The 19,640-nt window shown below is 42.4% G+C and overlaps 1 protein-coding gene across 3 annotated transcripts in view; it reads left to right on the top strand.

Moving 5' to 3' along the window:
• The window catches only part of ABHD5 (abhydrolase domain containing 5, lysophosphatidic acid acyltransferase), a 46,158-nt gene extending 32,391 nt beyond the window's left edge, over positions 1–13,767 (top strand). For all 3 annotated transcript variants that reach the window (XM_020799487.3, XM_073003458.2, XM_078377329.1), the window contains exons 5-7: positions 10,152–10,263; positions 10,519–10,705; positions 12,413–13,767. In XM_020799487.3, coding sequence (XP_020655146.3) covers positions 10,152–10,263; positions 10,519–10,705; positions 12,413–12,502 — 389 coding nt within the window. In that variant the 3' untranslated portion in view covers positions 12,503–13,767. The remainder of the gene's footprint in view (positions 1–10,151; positions 10,264–10,518; positions 10,706–12,412) is intronic.
• The last annotated feature ends 5,873 nt before the right edge of the window (positions 13,768–19,640 follow it).

Genomic DNA, 19,640 nt, shown 5'->3' with positions numbered 1-19,640 from the left:
CTGTATATTCTGGGTAGGTGTGATTGTTTTATTTTCTTCCATGTAGAAGCAGTTATGACTATGTATATGACTTTAAGATCCTGGATCTGTTGAGTGAAGTTGAAATAGTTCTTCCAGTGGGTTTTTGGCACTTAGCAGTACTTAGTTTGGCAGAGGCAACAAGATTCTTTGTTCCATGAAAGTAAGAGAGAGAACTTCTATCTGTTTATATTTAGGAAAATCAGTTGTGGATCTGCTGAGTGCCTGTGACCAGTGATGTCTTGAATTTTGTACATCACCTCTCCAAAGTCTGTATGAACTCATTGATGAGTGCCTTTTGCTTCATTTCCCCTTTAATCCACAATTTGTTTGCACCTCTCTAAGCAATATCACTGGAGATGTACTGTAAATGTCAGACTTTGCTTCTTTTTAATTCCACATGCAAGGTAGTACCAAGTACATAGATATGAAAGAGAAATAGACTAAAAAAGTAACATTATTTTATGTAAGTTAGATTTGACCTTTAAATCCTGGGACTTTGCATTCTAATAGCCCCTTAAACATAGTTAACATGAAGTGATCACAAGCACAATGGAGGAAACTGGCATGGCAGCCTGCAACTACCTTCTGGAAGAAGGAGGACCCTGTATCCTTCATCATAATTAAGGCATTGTCCTTGATATGTCTTTCTTCTAATGTGTCTCATTCTAGCATGCTAGATAGCTAGATTGAATCCTCAGTGCCTAAAGACTACAGGGCCTGCAAGTCTCCAGAAAAGATGAGTAAGACATTGTTAGGTTGGTGTGAATGAATATCTTGTTTAGTTCATGCTCCCCTTTTCCCACATACAGTATATTAGGTGCTTAACCTTTAATATACAGTGAATGTATTGCTGTGTCTAAAGGCCTGGTGCCTCTGTTTCCAGAGCAGGTCAACCCTGAAAGCTTATTTCACCAGGGAGTGGCAGTGTTTATTGTCAGGAAAGTTGATCTGAGTAAATGTCTAACAAGAGGATGTCTGAGTTTAAGTGTACCCATTCCTATTTGTGTTTGAGGGCTTGCCTGGCTTACCAGGTAAAGTTGTTGATGTAATTTGCTAATTGTGTTGATCCTTGGGAGCTAAAAAAAAAAGAGGAGGATTTTAAAAAGGCATTGAATATGGGGAAAATATTTACACATACAGTATTTATTTACACACACATAAAAAGTGTGTGTTTCTCCCCATTTTAGCCACCTGCTCAGTTGATTTTTATTAAAGAGTTTTTTTCTAGAGTTATAAATGTTGAAGACTGACTTTGTAGCCTTTGTTTGCAAGAAAGTGACAGTTTGGCAGTCCTTACTACTGGCTGCAGTTTCTGCAAGGAGTTTTAGCTTAGTTGGAATTATTGGAACATTCCTGGTCAGCTGTATTAGACTGGTAAAGATTAGATTGGTTATGTACAAATATTACTGTTATTATCAGCAATCAATTCAATTCTGACTTAGGATTTTTCAGAGTTAAAGTACTCAGAAATGGTTTATCAGTCACTCTTTCTGGGGGTGTTTTGAGACTGTGCAGTTTCCAAAGGCAGCACAGGTCGTTGTCGTCGTTTAGTTGTTTAGTCGTGTCCGACTCTTTGTGACCCCATGGACCAGAGCACGCCAGGCCCTCCTATCTTCCACTGCCTCCAGGAGTTGTGTCAAATTCATGTTGGTTGCTTCGCAGACACTGTACAGCCATCTCGTCCTCTGTCATCCCCTTCTCCTCTTGCCGTCACACTTTCCCAACATCAAGGTCTTTTCCAGGGAGTCTTCTCTTCTCATGAGATGGCCAAAGTACTGGAGCCTCAGCTTCAGGATCTGTCCTTCCAGTGAGCACTCAGGGTTGATTCCCTTTGGAATTGATCGGTTTGTTCTCTTGCAGTCCAAGGGACTCTCAAGAGCCTCCTCCAGCACCACAATTCAAAGGCATCAATTCTTCAGTGGTCAGGTTTCTTTATGGTCCAGCTCTCACTTCCATACATCGCGACAGGAAAAACCATAGCTTTGACTATTCGGACTTTTGTCGGCAAGGTGATGTTTCTGCTTTTTAAGATGCTGTCAAGGTTTGTCGTCGCTTTCCTCCCAAGAAGCAGGCATCTTTAAATTTCGTGGCTGCTGTCTCCATCTGCAGTGATCATGGAGCCCAAAAAAATAAAATCTGTCACTGCCTCCATATCTTCCCCTTTTGTTTCCCAGGAGGTGATGGGACCAGTGGTCATGATCTTAGTTTTTTTTATGTTGAGTTTCAGGCCGTTTTTTGCGCTCTTCTCTTTCACCCTCAGTATAAGGTTCTTTAATTCCTCCTCACTTTCTGCCATCAGAGTGGTATCATCTGCATATTGGAGGTTGTTGATATTTCTTCCGGCAACCTTAATTCCGGCTTGGGATTCCTCCAGTCCAGCCTTCCGCATGATGTATTCTGCATATAAGTTAAATAAGCCGGGGGACAATATACAGCCTTGTCGTACTCCTTTCCCAATTTTGACCCAATCACTTGTTCCATATCCAGTTCTAACTGTTCCTTATTGTCCCACATATAGGTTTCTCAAGAGATAGATAAGTTGGTCAGGCACTCCCATTTCTTTAAGGACTTGCCATAGTTTGCTGTGGTCCACAGTCCACACAGGCTTTTGCATAGTCAATGAAGCAGAAGTAGATATTTTTCTGGAACTCTCTTCCATAATCCAGCGCATGTTAGCAATTTGGTCTCCAGTTCCTCTGCCTCTTCGGAATCCAGCTTGAACTTCTGGGAGTTCTCGGTCCACATACTGCTGAAGCCTACCTTGGAGGATTTTGAGGATAACCTTGTTAGCGTGGGAAATGAGTGCAATTGTATGGTAGTCGGAACATTCTTTGGCACTGCCTTTCTTTGGGATTGGGATGTAGACTGATCTTTTCCAATCCTCTCACCACTGTTGAGTTTTCCAAACTTGCTGGCATATTGAGTGTAGCACCTTCACAGCATCATCTTTTAAGATTTTAAATAGTTCAACTGGAATGTCATCACCTCCACTGGCCTTGTTGTTAGCCAGGCTTTCTAAGGCCCACTTGACTTCACTCTCCAGGATGTCTGGCTCAAGGTCAGCAACCACACTACCTGGGTTGTCCGGGACATTCAGATCTTTCTGATATAATTCCTCTGTGTATTCTTCCCACCTCTTCTTGATATCTTCTGCTTCTGTGAGGCCCCTACCATTTTTGTCCTTTATCATGTCCATCTTTGCACAAAATGTTCCTCTAATGTCTCCAATTTTCCTGAACAGTTCTCTGGTTTTTCCTTTTCTATTATTTTCCTCTATTTCTTTACATTGTTCATTTAAGAAGGCCCTCTTGTCTCTCATTGCTATACTTTGGAAGTCTGCATTCAGTTTTCTGTAGCTTTCCCTATCTCCCTTGCATTTTGTTTCCCTTCTCCTCTCTGCTATTTCTAAGGCCTCGTTGGACAGCCACTTTGCTTTCTTGCATTTCCTTTTCTTTGGGATGGATTTTGTTGCTGCCTCCTATACAATGTTATGAGTCTCTATCCAAAGTTCTTCAGGCACTCTGTCCACCAAACCTAGTTCCTTAAATCTGTTCTTCACTTCCACTGTGTATTCATAAGGGATTTGGTTTAGATTATACCTGACTAGCCCAGTGGTTCTTCCTACTCTCTTCAGTTTAAGCTTGAATTTTGCTATGAGAAGCTGATGATCAGAGCCGCAGTCAGCTCCAGGTCTTGTTGTTACTGACTGTATAGTACTTCTCCATCATCTGGCCTGCATAACCGAAACATGGATTGGCGGAGAGGGGGGTCCCCCTCTAGCTCTCATCTGCCCGCCCGGTTATGCTGTCCAACACCAGGGCAGACTAGAGGGTCGGGGGGGGGGGAGTTGCCATCGTTTATAAATCCAACCTGGAAGTAATTAGGCGCTCCTCGGTGGTAAAACCAGGTCTTGAGGCTCTCCACGTGTGGATCGGGGCCAGGGACGGTATTGGGATCTTGCTGGGTTACCGTGCTCCCCGCGACCCAGCCACTTCCCTACCGGAGCTGGTGGACTTTGTCTCCGCGGCACTGCTGGGCTCCCCGAGATTATTGGTCTTGGGGGACTTCAACGTGCATGCGGGGGCAGAGCCCGCTGGACCAGCTCTTGAGTTCTTGGAGACCATGGCCTTCTTGAACATGTCCCAACATGTCAACGGCCCTACGCACGTGGGCGGCCATACATTAGATTTGGTTTTTTCCACCAATGGGAGTGAGAGTGGACCGATGGTGACTGACCTTGAGTCGGTCCCCTTGTCATGGTCGGATCACCACCTAATAAAATGCTTCCTCAAGATGGCCCTCCCCCCTCGCAGGGAGCAGGGATCTATTGTCATGGTCCGCCCTCGAAGGCTACTGGATCCGATTGGATTCCAGGATGCCATGAGAGGGGTTACGGCTGACCTGGCTGGCGCTCCTGTCGAGGCCCTGGTTGACGGCTGGCTCACCGCCGCGACTAGTGCCGTTGACACGATCGCACCTAAACGCCCTCTCCGCCGCAGAGATCGCCCGGCGCCCTGGTTTAACCAGGATCTTCGGGTGTCGAAGCGGGTCAGGAGACGGCTGGAGCGCAAATGGAGAAAGGACCCGACGGTTTTCAATCGTATAGCTGTTAAGGTCGCAACTAACCTTTACCAGTCAAAGGTAAAGGCTGCCAGTAGAACTTACCTCGCTAACCGGATAAGTGAGGCATCCAGCCAGCAGGCGGAACTATTCCGTATAGTACGTGACCTATCCGGAGTTGGCCCGGGAGATAGGCCTCCCCCTAGTCTTACCCCGGACCAATTTGCAGCATTTTTTAAATCCAAAGTGGAGGCCATCCGCCGGGATCTCGCTCCTTTTTTGAATACAGTGAGTCGAGTTGAGATGTCCAGCGCTCCGTCTTGCCCGGTGTCTTTTGACTCTTTTCAGCCCGTATCGCCCGACACTGTGGCCAGGACGCTTGATCGCTGTCGTGCCACCACCTCCTCTTTGGACCCCTGCCCGGCCTGGCTAATCAAGGCAGCCAGGCCCTCAACAACGGAATGGGCTACTGTAATAATTAATGGGTCTTTCCTTGAGGGTAGATTTCCCTCTGCCCTCAAGGAAACACTCATTAGGCCCATAAGAAAGAAACCCAGTTTGGCGGCGGACGAAATTGGCAACTATAGGCCCGTCGCCAATGTTTCTTTCTTAAGCAAGGTAGTCGAGAGGGTGGTGGCCGATCAGCTCCAGGCGTTCCTGGATGAAACAGATGCCCTGGATCCATTCCAGTCGGGCTTCAGGCCGCGCCATGGGACAGAAACGGCATTGGTCGCCCTGTGTGATGACTTATTGAGGGAGGCCGACAGGGGCAAAGTGTCTCTGTTGGTCCTCCTCGATATCTCAGCGGCCTTTGATACCATTGACCATGGTATCCTCCTGGGGAGGCTCGCCGAGTTGGGGATAGGTGGCCGGGCTTTTGCTTGGCTCCGTTCCTTCTTGGAGGACCGTCCCCAGAGAGTACAGCTTGGGGAGAATGTTTCGGCCCCGTGGTGCCTTAATTGTGGGGTCCCACAGGGGTCGATCATCTCCCCAATGCTGTTTAATATCTACATGAGGCCGCTGGGAGGGGTCATCAGGAGGTGTGGAGCGCAGTGCCATCAATATGCGGATGACACACAGCTCTACATCTCCTTTTTTCCAACTGCAGGAGATGCCGTTCTGTCCCTTCGGCGTTGCCTGGAGGCTGTACAGGAATGGATGCAGGAGAACGGGCTGAGGCTGAACCCGGACAAGACGGAGGTACTGAGGGTGGGGGCCCCCACACCTGGGGACATGGGAAACTCCCTCATTTTTGGGGGGGTGACCCTGCCCGCCAGGGATGGGGTCCGTAGCTTGGGTGTCCATCTTGACCCGGCGCTCACCATGGAGACCCAGGTGGCGTCCGTGGTCCGTTCCGCTTTTTTCCATCTCAGGCGGATAGCCCAGCTGCGGCCCTACCTTGATGTGGGGACTCTCACCACTCTGGTGCATGCGCTTGTAGTCTCGAGATTAGACCACTGTAATGCGCTCTACGTGGGGCTACCTTTGAGATTGCTGCGGAAACTACAGGTGGTGCAGAATGCGGCGGCCAGACTACTCAGTGGGCTGAGAAGATACCAACATATCTCCCCCACTCTGGCCGCATTGCATTGGCTGCCCATCCGATTCCGCATTGATTTCAAAGTGTTAACGCTTACTTACAAAGCCCTAAACGGTTTAGGACCTCGATACTTGGCGGAACGCCTTCTCCCACCTAGATCTACCCGTGTCACTCGCGCGAGCCAGGAGATAAGGCTGAGGAGCCTAACGCCGAGAGAGGCCCGAAAGGAAAAGACCAGAAACCGGGCCTTCTCGGCGGTGGCTCCTCGCCTTTGGAACAACTTGCCCCTGAGATTCGCGCGGCTCCCTCGCTGGGCATTTTTAAGAAACAACTAAAAACATTGATGTATAGGCGGGCCTTCCCAACAGAAAACCCTTGACGATCTTTTTTCTTATTCTGTTCTTTATTTTTTTTTTTATTTACGTTTCTGCTGTAAAGTCTTAAAATTACATTGTTGTTTTTACTGTAAGCCGCCTAGAGTGGTTTAATATGATCAGATAGGCGGGATAGAAATAAAATAAATAAATAAATAAATAAATCTTTGGCTGCAGAGAATATAATCGATCTGATTTTGATATTGCCCATCTGGTGATTTCCATGTATAGAGTCGCCCTTTGTGTTGTTGGAAAAGGGTGTTTGTGATGACCAACTTGTTCTCTTGACAAAACTATTAGCCTTTGCCCTGCCTGGTTCTGAACTCCAAGGCCAAACTTCCCTGTTGTTCCTTTTATCTCTTGGCTGCCTACTTTAGCATTCCAGTCCCCTAGAATGAGAAGAACATCTTTCTTTGGTGTCAGTTCTAGAAGGTATTGTAAATCTTCATAAAATTATTCAATTTCAGTCTCCTCAGCAATGGTGGTTGGTGCATAAACTTGGATTGTTATGATGTTGAAAGGTTTGCCTTGGATTCGTATTGACATCATTCTATCATTTTTGAGATTGTATCCTATTACAGCTTTTCCCACTCTTTTGTTGACTATGAGGGCTACTCCATTCCTTCTACGGGATTCTTGCCCACAATAGTATATATGATAATCATCTGAGCTGAATTCACCCATTCCTGTCGATTTTAGTTCACTGATGCCCAGGATGTCGATGTTTATTCTTTCCATCTCCTGTTTGACCACCTCCAGCTTCCCAAGGTTCATAGATCTTACATTCCAGGTTCCTATGCGGTATTTTTCTTTGCAGCATTGGACTTTCCTTTCACTTCCAGCACGTCCACAGCTGAGCATCTTTTCGGCTTTGGCACAACCACTTCATTAGCTCTGGAGCTACTTGTACTTGTCCTCCACTTTTCCTCAGTAACGTGTTGGACGCCTTTCGACCTGATGGTCCCATCTTCCAGCGTCATATCTTTTAGCCTTTTGTTTCTGATCAAGGGGTGTTCTCGGCAAACATACTGGAGTGGCATTGCCATTTCCTACTCCAGGTGGATTGCGTTTAGTCAGAACTCGCCACTATGTCCTGTCCGTCTTGGGTGTCCCTGCATGGCATAGCCCATAGCTTCTCTGAGTTACCCAAGCCCCTTTACCACTACAAGGCAGCAATCCATGAAGGGGCAGCAATCAGTGGTTTATCAGTCAGTCTTTCTGGTGGTGTTTTGAGACTGTGCAGTTTGCCCAAGGCAGCACAGGTAGCAGGATACAAATCCCCATCAGTCACACATGCTCTGGGTGATTTCAGGTGATTCCTCTCCAAGGAAATTCCTCTCCATTGGAATTCCTAGTGCCTGGTTCTACAGCCAGGTGCTCCAATAATGGCAACAGAACTGCCTCTTCTTTACATTACATTTCATTCAATGTTCCCTGCTGGGTGGGGCTCCGCTTATCATGTGATACCACACACCCCTTGTGCAGGATTCCATTGCAGCTAGGATGAAAGGGACCAGAATCGATCGCTGTGGGTGTGTGGACAAGGAGGAAAGCTGCACAGTGGGGGGCGGAATCATGCTTGATTGCATAGTCGTGCACCTTAGAGAAAATTTTGATTACATTACATGAAGAGAATTTGGAGTAACCGGGAACTGATAATGATGATGATTACATTGTGTTAGAAGCATTTCCATATGATTTTGAAAAAATCCCAAAGCAATTTTCTCTATGAAAGAGTTTTTAAAATGTGGTGTTGATAGTGTGGAAGAACTACAAGCTGCATTCATTTTTGGTGTTCAAAACAGATTGCAGGTCTCAGAACTCTTTCATGTATTTGTCATTTTGCATAAAATTCTGTTCCATGGATATGAGGAGTCTAGAAAAACATCCAAGTATATTTGAGGAGGAAAAGTCTGCTTTCTGCTCTACAGTGATAAGTTGAAGACAAGACAGGCAACTTTGAAAAGCCTTGGTACCATAATCTTGCCCCAGCACCCATCTTGTAAACAACATTATGCTAGGGAATTAACAAATTTTTTTGGGGGGGGGGATGTCAAAACAGAATGTGACCACATGTTTTCATTTTTGTAATTTAGTTGGTCCTGCATATCTCCCCAACTGTTCTTTCATTTTTCCCTGGGTTCTGTCACCAATGATAGGGTCATCAGGGAACTCAAACAGTGGGCTTGGAGGCTGCATATGGCCCAGAGGCACAGTTTGCCCACCTCTTCTCTTGCTTACCAGGGAGGTGCAGACATGTCATGATTGTTCACTGATACTTTGAAAGTGTCCAGAAATAAAGGTATGGTGGTATATAGCATTCCTATAATGGAAACCTGGGTCAGTGATAAGTATGCATTAGAGATGGGTATGAATCAGAAAAATGGTGATTCATTTTGATTCGATTCAAATTATGAATTTATGATTTTTTTCTGACGAATTGACAAATCGACCTGTTAGTTCAGTTTTTTACTTTAAAACCCTACAAATAACCCCCCCCCCAGCACCTAGAGACACCAACATTGCAGAGAAGCTTCCCTTGACTCATCCAAGTTTGGCAAAGATTGGGTTTCAGACATCCAAGTTATACACCCACAAAATGGGTTCCCCTAGGAACCTGCCCTTTAGCAGCTGGCTGGGGGGAACCCAGTCTTCACCAAACTTGGAGGGATTGTAGAGGAGAATCATGGGAAACGTCCCTGCAGTTTTGATGTCTCTAGATGCCTGGGGTGGGTCATTTTATAGCTCAGTTAATCAAATAAAAATCATTAAAAATTCATTGATTCGTATTTATCAGGGGGCATTGATTTTTACAAACATGAATTGATGAATTAGGGATTTTTGAACAAATTTGGTGATTCATTTTTTAATTTGCGCCCATCTCTAGTATGCATTCTCTGCTACATGTATAGACAGGGTTGTTTTATATGCTTGCTTTGTCTAATGAAAGGAATTTTTAGTTTTAACTGCAACTTTTTTCTTGCATTCAGAAAATGTGTGTCTACTAGAGAAGGGAGTATTTGTATATGAATATCCATGTACAGCTGAACTTAATGGGTCCGCTCACATGTCTGCTGCTGACGGCAGCCCCGCTCATCCTTCCATTCACTCCTGAAGCCCCGCTCTCTTCCATCTTGTCTGGCCACTCCAGGCAGGGGGAGGGAGTATGAGTCTCCCTGCATGGGTGCCAAATGGCTAGCCAAGTGGGAAGAGAGCAGGGCTTCAGGAGTGATTGGAAGGATGAGTGGAGCCGCCACCGCCAGCGGACATGTGAGTCTGGCCCCAGGAGAGTGACCCTCATTAAGTCCAGCTGCATGGAGATATTTGTATATGAGTATGAATAGCCCCATCTCTAGTGTCTACATTGCTTTCTTGCATTTTTGTGCTTGTTGTTTATACCTAACTTGTCTGGTTTGGTCATGAACGCAAACAAAAGACGTTCTGTGGAGAGACAGAACGCATGTGTATTTGAGCGATCCTAATAGTGTGCATGTTGACTGATGTCCACTTTATTTGTAAAATGACTGAATGAATTATAGGATCAAATAATTTACTTTCTCAATTTTGTAGCCAGTAAAATAAATTACAAATTACAGTTACACCATTCCATGTCCACTACTAGCAGGTTTCAGTTTTTCCTTCTTAAATTACGACAGGATTGAGCCTTGTACAGCGTATTAGGCCAGACTTCAAGAGAAAGTATTCTTCCATGTTTGATGATGATACAGTCACGGAATATATCTACCATTGTAATGTGCAGTCACCAAGGTAAGCTTTAATTAGCTGAATTCTGTACACTAATGACATTGATTTTATTGATTGATTGATTGATTGATTGATTGATTGATTGATTGATTGATTGAGTTGATTGAGTTGATTGAGTTGATTTGATTTGATTTATATCCCGCCCATCTGGTCTGGTCGACCACTCTGGGCGGCTTCCAATAAGATTTTCTGAGTGTAGCTCCTTGTATGGAATACTGCGTTCAAAATTTACTTTTTTTCTTTTCTCATATTCTTAAGTGGTGAAACAGCTTTTAAAAACATGACAGTTCCATATGGATGGGCAAAAAGGCCAATGCTGAAGCGAATTGCCGATATGCACAAAGACATTCCCATTACGGTGATTTATGGAGCACGATCATGTATTGATGGCAATTCTGGGACCACCGTCCAGTCTTTACGACCAAGTTCATATGTGAAAACAATAGTAAGTGGGATGTTCTAGTCATTATGTCGACATCTATTATTAGCTACTTGCCTTTGCAGTGTTTTTGAATGACAGCTTGACCATTTCAAAAGGATACAAGATTCTTTGGGAATCTGGCAGATAGTGCTGGTTAACATTTTTCCTAGTTCTGAGGCAGATCTAGATGGTTATGATTATATCAAAACTCAAGCAACTTTTAAAAACATTTTTCTGACATTATACCAGTGCTTCCTTGTGTTTCTTAAATAGATGTGAAAGTCAGTGACTGTTGGCATAGATTCAGATTTATGCCGAATTTTATTACCCATCTGTAGCCAAGTCATACTGTTGGATCTCTCTTGCTTCTCTATGCTGAACAGATGGAGAGATGATCATTTACGTACTGCATTCCCTCCTCCAAACCCTGCAAATCTGCAGCAGTACAAAATACCTTCAGGTGACTCTTTGCAGTGATGTTGGCCTGTGACCACTTCACTAGGAAAAGCCTTTGTAGTTGAATAGAGGTGTTGCATGTGGTTGTTGTGTGGTAGTGCAGAATATGATGGAGAAGGAGCGTGAAAAGCAATAACTTTCTTATTTGGGATTAAATCTAATACTAGTCCTATGGAGAGAATACCTATTAAAGTGAATGGGATTTGCTATTCAGCAGTTAATTTAAGCCCCAGTGAGTTCTGTGGATCTTTTTCATATAGGATTAGTTTTGGATTTAAGCCTCTGGCAACCTGAAAAGCATTGTAGATGCAACAGCGTTAGCTGTGCCAATATCAGTCCATGATTAACTATACTAGCTGAATCATTTTATAAATGGGATTGCAAGAGAAGACAGCATTGCTGAACAACTTCATTGTCAGCTGTCTAGTGCTCTGCTTTATACTGTATATGTCTGGGATGAGAAACTTATAATATCCTGTCTTTATAGTCTGTGACTTGAATTTGGGAAACTATACAGTGGTGCCTCGCAAGACTATTGCTTCGCAGGACGACGAATTCGCTTTACGATGATGACGAATTCGCTTTACGATGTTAGGACCTTGCCTCGCAAGACGGTTAAATTTTAGGTCCCTGCTTTTTGCTTTACGATGTTTTTGACAGCTTGGTCTTGCTTCGCTATACGAGTCTTTTAATGGTCTCTGTTTCGTTAGACAGCTGTCTTCGCTTGGGAACTGCGTTTCGCTTAACGATGTTTCCTATGGCAATTTTAGCTTTACGATGACAATCCGTTCCCATTGGAACAGATTATCAGGTTTTCAATGCAATTCAATGGGAAAACGTGTTTCACAAGACAATGTTTTCGCTTAACAGCGATTTTCGCAGAACAAATTAACATTATCTTGCGAGGCACCACTGTATTTGTATTACTTGCAGTTACTTGATATGTTCTGTAAACAACATTGGTCAGAATCCTGTTATTTACGCTGCCTGCTGGCTTAATTCCAGCAGCACAAATCTCAGTGGAGGTGCTTGCAGCTAAGAAGTCCATGAAGGCATTTGTTGTTGCTCACCAGTTGTGTGACTGGACACATAACAGAAAATGTCTATACTGAGGCAGTTTGCTTAACAGGAAATGCTTAACCTGTGGCATTTTGCAGCTGAAATGTTACACTGGAGATACATTGAAGTACTTTTTCAATTGGATTCTGGACATTCTTTTTTTGTGAGTGAACCTTAAATGGATGTTTCTTCCCCCAACCCCCTTACTTTCCATAGGCTATCCTTGGTGCAGGCCATTATGTATATGCTGATCAACCTGAGGACTTCAATCAGAAAGTAAAAGAGATCTGCAATTCTGTGGACTGATAAGATTCTGCTCTTTGGGAATGGGAGCTACGGAGGCAATTCAAAGCAATACTTTGTACTATTTTACAAGCATTAAGGAATACAGAAGCCTAAAACAACAGATTTTGTTTGCACCATTTATTTCAAATGTTTGCACACTTTAAACCATTCAGTGCCTTTTACTGAGGGGAGATATAAAATTCAACAATATTGTACATTTTAATTTGATGCTGTTCTTTGTATACTTAGATAAGATATTGGTGTTTCTATGTATACTAAACATGATTTTAAAACTGGATTCCTTAAAATGGAATTCTGAAGAATTTAGAACATTTAAAATTGTTCTATGAGTATATAGCAAGGTTTTCTGTAGTAAACATTCTCACAAAATACTGAGTAAAATGACAGCTTGGCTATTGCAGTGTGTGCCATCTTCATACACTGACTTTTCAAAAGGGGAAAATGTTTCACAACTTTTTCTGTCAAGAAACTGTACAGAACATATTTATATTTTGCTGTACCTTATGAAGTGGACTATGCCAAATTAAGTACCACTGATGAGCATCCAAGACAAAAGTAAATTTAGCAAGATTTAGGAAAAGACTGAGCAGTGCTGATTTTTTTTCTATCCTCTTGGAACCTTTTGTTGTTCATTGCATTAACTATTATTGTTATTGGATATTTTCTCAGATATGTAATTCTTTAAGATGCTAATACATCTAACACATACCTTTAAAGCAGTGTATAAGTCTGGAGGAATGGAAGACAAAATGCCTTTTTAGTTGTACATCTTTTTCATTTGGCAATATGATTATTGCAACATCTATAGTCAGTTTGACTATAGATGCTAGCATGAGAATTTTATATTCAATTAGTTGTTGAACTAAAAGACCACTGTGATGTTTGTAATATGTGGATGAGTGTACTTATACAAATTTAACATTATTGGAACTGGAAGAAAAACTAACTTTGTCAAAAGACAGGTATCCCATAAAAAGAAGGCATCATAAATTAAATAATGCAAATGGATCAAGAAATATAATGTTACCCCAGAATTATTAATTTTTTTGATAAAAATGTGATTTTTATGCAATGTTTTCAGTAAGAGCATAAATAGGCTTTGGTGCTTCACAAAACTGTAAGTCGTTAGTTTCTTATTTAATTAATATAAGTAAATTTGTCAACATAATAGCAGATGGCATGGTTTTTAACTGGTTATGTTTTGGATGTTGAAAATAACTACTGAACTTCTGATGTTTCTGACATAAACTTGGAACCAGTCTAAAGTAATTTGTGGCAGTTGGTTATTGCACCATCTCATGAAGTTATAATCTCAGGTTGTATTACAGAAATGCAGAATTGACACCCCAAGAAAGATTTACTTAGTGGCATTTTAATTTTGAACAATCATTGTAGTAACTTTGACTATAGTGCAAGGCTTCTTTGTACCACCAGAGCTCCCAGGGAGGAACTGCTCCATTTCAGGGGGAAATTTAAAGGATTATCTATATAGTGTTTTAGCTTTTAATCTGTTTTTTTAAAGGACTTTTTAAATATAAAGAACTGGAAAAGATATTCTCTTCATTCTCTACTCCATATGGAGAATCAATTTAAAAAATCAGTGCTATTCCACAGCTGTAACCAATCAAGCAGGCTTATCTCCGATCTCTGAAAGAATGGATTTACAAGTGCCCTCCTGCAACCAAGGAAGTAACAGGGAGAGGTGGCTTACAATTTGAGGGTTGGCTGCAGGGGGTGGGGTGGGAAGGAGGGGGTAGCGCTCTGCTCATTACCCCCAGATTTTCACTTTTACCCCATTTGGGGCAATTTACCCCTGTTCCCAGACCACTGCTTTAGATATATTCAGATTATAACTCCCATCAGCTCTAACCCATAGTGAGGAATCAGGGGAGTTGCAGCCCAACAGCATGTGGAGGGCAACAAGTTGCTCACATCTGGACTAGAGGACAAGTGCCAAATAAATATCTCCCCCCCCCCATATTACTTTGAACTAGATCAACTTGATCTACTATGCACAGGCTGCTTATCAAAGTTTTGCACGATGAAATTATTCAAATTATATTTCCTTGTACTTTAATTGGTTGTTCCTGTGAGTAATTGTAGGGGAGTGTGACTGGTTGATGGTTAGTTTACTTAAGCTTCATTAACTAACAAAGATATGCTGATATTTTGTCCAAATTATAGTTTACAATTACTTGCGAGCTTTTGTATTTTAAAAAGCACAGTTGTTTACCTATGATTTCTGGACATAATTAGACATGATATACAGTATCTCATGCCTAAAGATGCTCTAATAATCATGTAGAGTGGGGAGCTGACTGGGGAAGCAATGCTGGGAAGGAGGATATTTGACTTCTCCCTTTCATGTGGCCGTATCAGGCAGCACTGAGTTTTCCTGAGCCTTTATTTGGGAGGTATCTTGGATTAAATGTTAAACCTCCTAACCCAGCATGCAGAATCTGTGCTATTTCACTCATTCTGTGTAAACCACATCTTGGTTTTAAGTGTGTGAAGTAGAAGGGCATTTATTCCGTGCTCTGTGTATGCTCAGAAGCACTCAATACATTTTAGCTTAAGACATCTCCAGGCTTTGTTTACTGACTGATTTTTGTAGCCATGTATTTCAGGACTCTGGTATTGCAGTGGAGTAGCGTTCTCTGATTAAACACTTCTTTTATTCCTCATTAGGCTTTTCTAAACCTTGACCATTCCTATTGAGCTAAACAATCCATGATGTTTGAAGGTGACTAAATGGCATACACCAAAGTAACAAACAGAATTTTTCCTGTCAGTCTCTTGGTGTTAACATGACACCATGTATAACAACACAGTGTGCTAAAAGTCCCCACTAACAACACCCAGCATTAACAGATTAGATTTCTGAGCACAGGAACGATTAATACTGTTAAGCCTCTTCAATGTGAAGTCTTTTCTACTAATGTTTTAATCTCTGGTGGAAAGGCAAGTGGTTACTATTCAACTTTGGGATGATGGTCAGTTTGACTCAGCGCTTCTCTAACCCAGTGTATTTAGGAATGAAGACATTCAGAACTTGTTTGTGAAACTTTTCCAAGAGAGGGGGAAAATATAGCACAAATGGAAATCACTAGTAAAGTCTAACAGAGCCACATGAAGGGATTTAGACTTTTACAAAAATTCCCCTAACTTAAGTGCTATTGAACAAGAGACAGAAAAATGTCAATGCCATCTATTCTTCACACTGTTATTTCCAATAGATTTATAGTTTGAGCTGTAAACTATTGTTTCCATAAAATAACCCACACAGTCTTTAATCCAATTAAGAGAACTTCCTCAGAGTCATATAGTCTGCTTCAATGTGTGCCAGTAGAGTTAAGACTATGTTTTACTTTCTTTTTTGCTCTACATAACATAGAATTTCTGAAAGCTTATATGGTTTAAAACCAATGGCAATATAATGAACTTGTTCTAACAAGGTAGCTCCACACACTGAAATTAAACTGTCATTGCCATAATCATATTGGTTATTTAAGCCAGCATTAGTGTGATGGTGTAAACTGCAGTAGCAGATTGTGGCTAGTTAGCACATTAACCATTTGTAGTTTTCATTGTGCACTAGTCATGTGGCTTGGCACATGATATGAAATGAAGGAGGCAGTCAATTAGTGGCATTTTGCTGCTGCAGTTTACCATTACACATTGGTATAAAATTTATAAATAATCAATAGGATTCTGGCCAATATTTATTTGTAATGTTTGGATTTGGCAAGCATGTTGCTCATAAGCTTTTGTTAACTTGAAAAAAGCTTTACTTATCACAAGCAGACCGTAGTCCCAGAATTATTTATATTCTGAGGAGACTGGGCCCCTCTCTAACTTACTGGGGGCATTGCTTGCAGTGTGGCAGATAGTAATTGTAAGGGCAACTTATCTGTGGCTCCAGAGGCAGCCTGGCAGTATTCCAGCAGCCACCACTGCTGCATTGTCATGTTTCCTACCACTGGTACAGCCAGGCAATCAGGTGAAGGCTTGACCATAGGTTGGGCTCCATGGAGGCAACCCAAAGTGAAGAAATTTTCACTTTGGGCAACCCAATGAGCATATATAGAATCATAGAATCATATATAAAACTCCCCAGTTCTCAGTTTGTTCTGAGGCTTCTGGTATGTGTCCAGTCACACAACTGGTGTTCAACAACAAATGCCTCCATGGGCTTCTTAGCTACTAGCACCTCCACTGAGATTTGTGCTGCATGGGTCCAGCCAGGATGCTGAGGCCTAGCAGTTGTTCCCCAAGGATGCCAGATGTTGATATCATATAGTTGTATCCTAACACAATCTTTGGGACTCCCAAAGTCTTTTTCTGGACCATGATGACTGGGGCTTCTGAGGATTGAGGTCATAAACAGAGAGAGCCAAAGGTCAAGAATCATTGTCCTAGCAAAACATTCTCCCAGTGTTCGCTAGGAATAGATACCCAAACAGGAACATCCTGTAAAAGAATATCCCCCAAAATGAGAGAAGGAAGAAATCTATGTAGTTAAGGGGGGGGGGGGGGGAGAGAATGATGCTTTTTTACTTGTAAGATTTAGCTGAGCACTGCAAACAGCTGATTAGATCTAGGTGGCCACCGCAAGCAGACTATACATCAGATTATGAATCTCTGGTGTAATGAAAACAATTTTGCCATGCTTTTGCCACTGGAGAAATTCCATTTTAAGCTGTTTCGAGGAGATGCACCACATTTCAAAGGAATGTGAACTCTAATCACTTCCTCTGCCTCCTACAACATCTCTGCATTTCCTCCTCACTTTGTGTGCTAAAGCTGTGAACAAGAAATGACAAGGAAAGTTAATTTTTCTGGCACTTCTGGGGTAAATCTGACAAGCCACTTCTTATCAGAGAAGGTGCCACAAAGAATATAAAAAACACCTAGAGATTATTACTGTGGAGTCAAAGCAAAAGCCTTTTTAAGAGGCAAGACACGGGCATCCTTTGAAGACATAGAAATGTGTAGTGTTCAGCATTTCTGCTTGGAGCTTCCAAGTGTATCTTAAATCCATATTTACAAAAGAAACAAGAGGGCTGTTCCTCACTAATAAGTGGAACTGAGCATGTTAGTCGTGTCATAACTTAATGGGAGGATTAATTGGTTTTAAAATTTGTTCAAGAGAATATACATTTCATACGTTTAGCAAGCAGTGTGGATTTCCTGTGAAAGAAAATCACTTATCTCTTGGCTTAACCTACATCATAGGATTGTTGAGAGGAAAAAGAAAAAGAGGCTGAGGGTGCCTTATACGTATGCTGTTTCTTGGGGAGCTGAGTAACTTTGAGGCAGGGGGTATAGAACAGAAATGGATTGGGGTTGAAAGAATGAATAATATTCATAGGGTCTACGTGCAACCCACAGGGTTCTTTTGCTTACCTATATTTGGGTTTAGGTCTGTGTGGACCCATTCTGGTGGAGCCAGGCTTTCCAGCCTCTCCTCCCACAGCTGCATCTCAAGCCCCTGGTGGTATTGTGGGAGGTGGAGAAATTAGGAAGAAGCACCTTGCAGTAACAAAACTATATCTTTAATGGAAGACAGATCCTAGATCCACTTCACTGAGTGCTATAGCCCCAATGCATCAGTGCTTTTGCAGTTGGCTAAAAAAAAAAAGTGATAGATTGGTTCAAGGTTGTTCAGTTCACACAGGAGCGTTTAAACATCTACACAGCTACCTCACTCTGCCTTCCTAAGTGCTCATATATTCATTTTACATTAATTCAGGAATTCCTACAAAAGACTTCAAGGTACATAAATAAGATTTTCACTCCCACATTAGGAAGATGTTAGCCACAAAGTGGATAATGCTGCAGTCAAATACAAACTAGGGGTTTTGTGGCTTATTCTCATGTAATACAAGCTGAAAACACAAGAAACATGAGCTGCTGCGTAATATTGTAGTGTCTCCGTTTCTATGCTTGTTCCTATGCAGAAGTGGTTTCTTCTGTCATCATCTCTTCTTGCAGAATGTCCTTGAAATCTGAAAGAAAAAAACCCCTCTTCTCTCACTTTTTTGTTTGGTTGTGCCCGTGGGTCAGAGACAGCCTGCTGACTGACTGGCAGCTCTGTGCCTGACACAGATGCAAATACTGCCAGTCTCAACAGGATATGAAAAAGGAGGAGAATGTGTATACAGTATATACCAATAGATAATCTATAGAACAAGATTGAGGGACAGGCCCATAGGCAGAGAGCAGCCTAGCTGAATGGAACTGCAGCTTTTGTTCCAGCGTCACCACCAACATGGGCAGGCCATGGTAAGGAGGCAAAAGGGGGCAGTGGGAAGCAGGTGGCGGCTTCAGGTGTTTGTTTCTTTACAGCCTCAGGTTGTCTAAAAAACCCCAACAATGAACCAATTTGTGGTTCATTGGAAATCCCTGGGGAAATTCAAACCACAATGAATCGCCATTTTGGAGATCATTCCCCTCTCTAGTCTACATCACAGTGAGCAATGTTTGGCCATTCAGATGTTGTCAGACTGTAATTGTTATTACAATTCCTCACTGCTGACTACTCCAGCTAGGATCACTGGGAACTGCAATGCAACCACATCTGAGAGAGGTTGAACGCATAAAGTTTAAACCCATTACAATAAATGTGATCTAAATTAACCAATGCTAAATTAAGCCCTAGTGATTGCAGTGGGTCTGCTTTGACTACGTCTGGATCCAAGGGTGTATATACAAAAATCTACGTCTGCTAAATACAAGCCAATACTCTTTCCCAATCCGAGTGTGGCAGTTTCGTTGAGAATAATCTACTACAATTTAGCAGTGTTTTGTTTTTTGTCTTGTGAAAAAAGTATGCAGGAAGTAACAAAAGAACCTCTGTGAAACAGACAGCCACAAATATGCAATTTTCTACAGACCCTGGCAGTTGAGAGCATAAGTAATACAAATGGGACATACATCAAATACTACCAGGTGCATGTTCTGTGTCTCTGGCAGAGCTCCAGCTCACCAGCTATGCCTTCCTGTGCAACAGAATAAGCCAAGGAGAAGAGTGTGTGCAGTGGAGACATCGTTGGATTGCAACTCTGCTTACTATTAATTACACTGGCTAGGACTGATAGGAATTATGTTGTAACATCTGAAGGCCCACCCTATACGC

Source organism: Pogona vitticeps, chromosome 6 (assembly GCF_051106095.1).
Source record: "Pogona vitticeps strain Pit_001003342236 chromosome 6, PviZW2.1, whole genome shotgun sequence".
Taxonomy (NCBI): domain Eukaryota; kingdom Metazoa; phylum Chordata; class Lepidosauria; order Squamata; family Agamidae; genus Pogona; species Pogona vitticeps.
The sequence above is the reverse complement of the archived record's forward strand: the minus strand, read 5'-3'. Positions and strand labels throughout refer to the sequence as shown.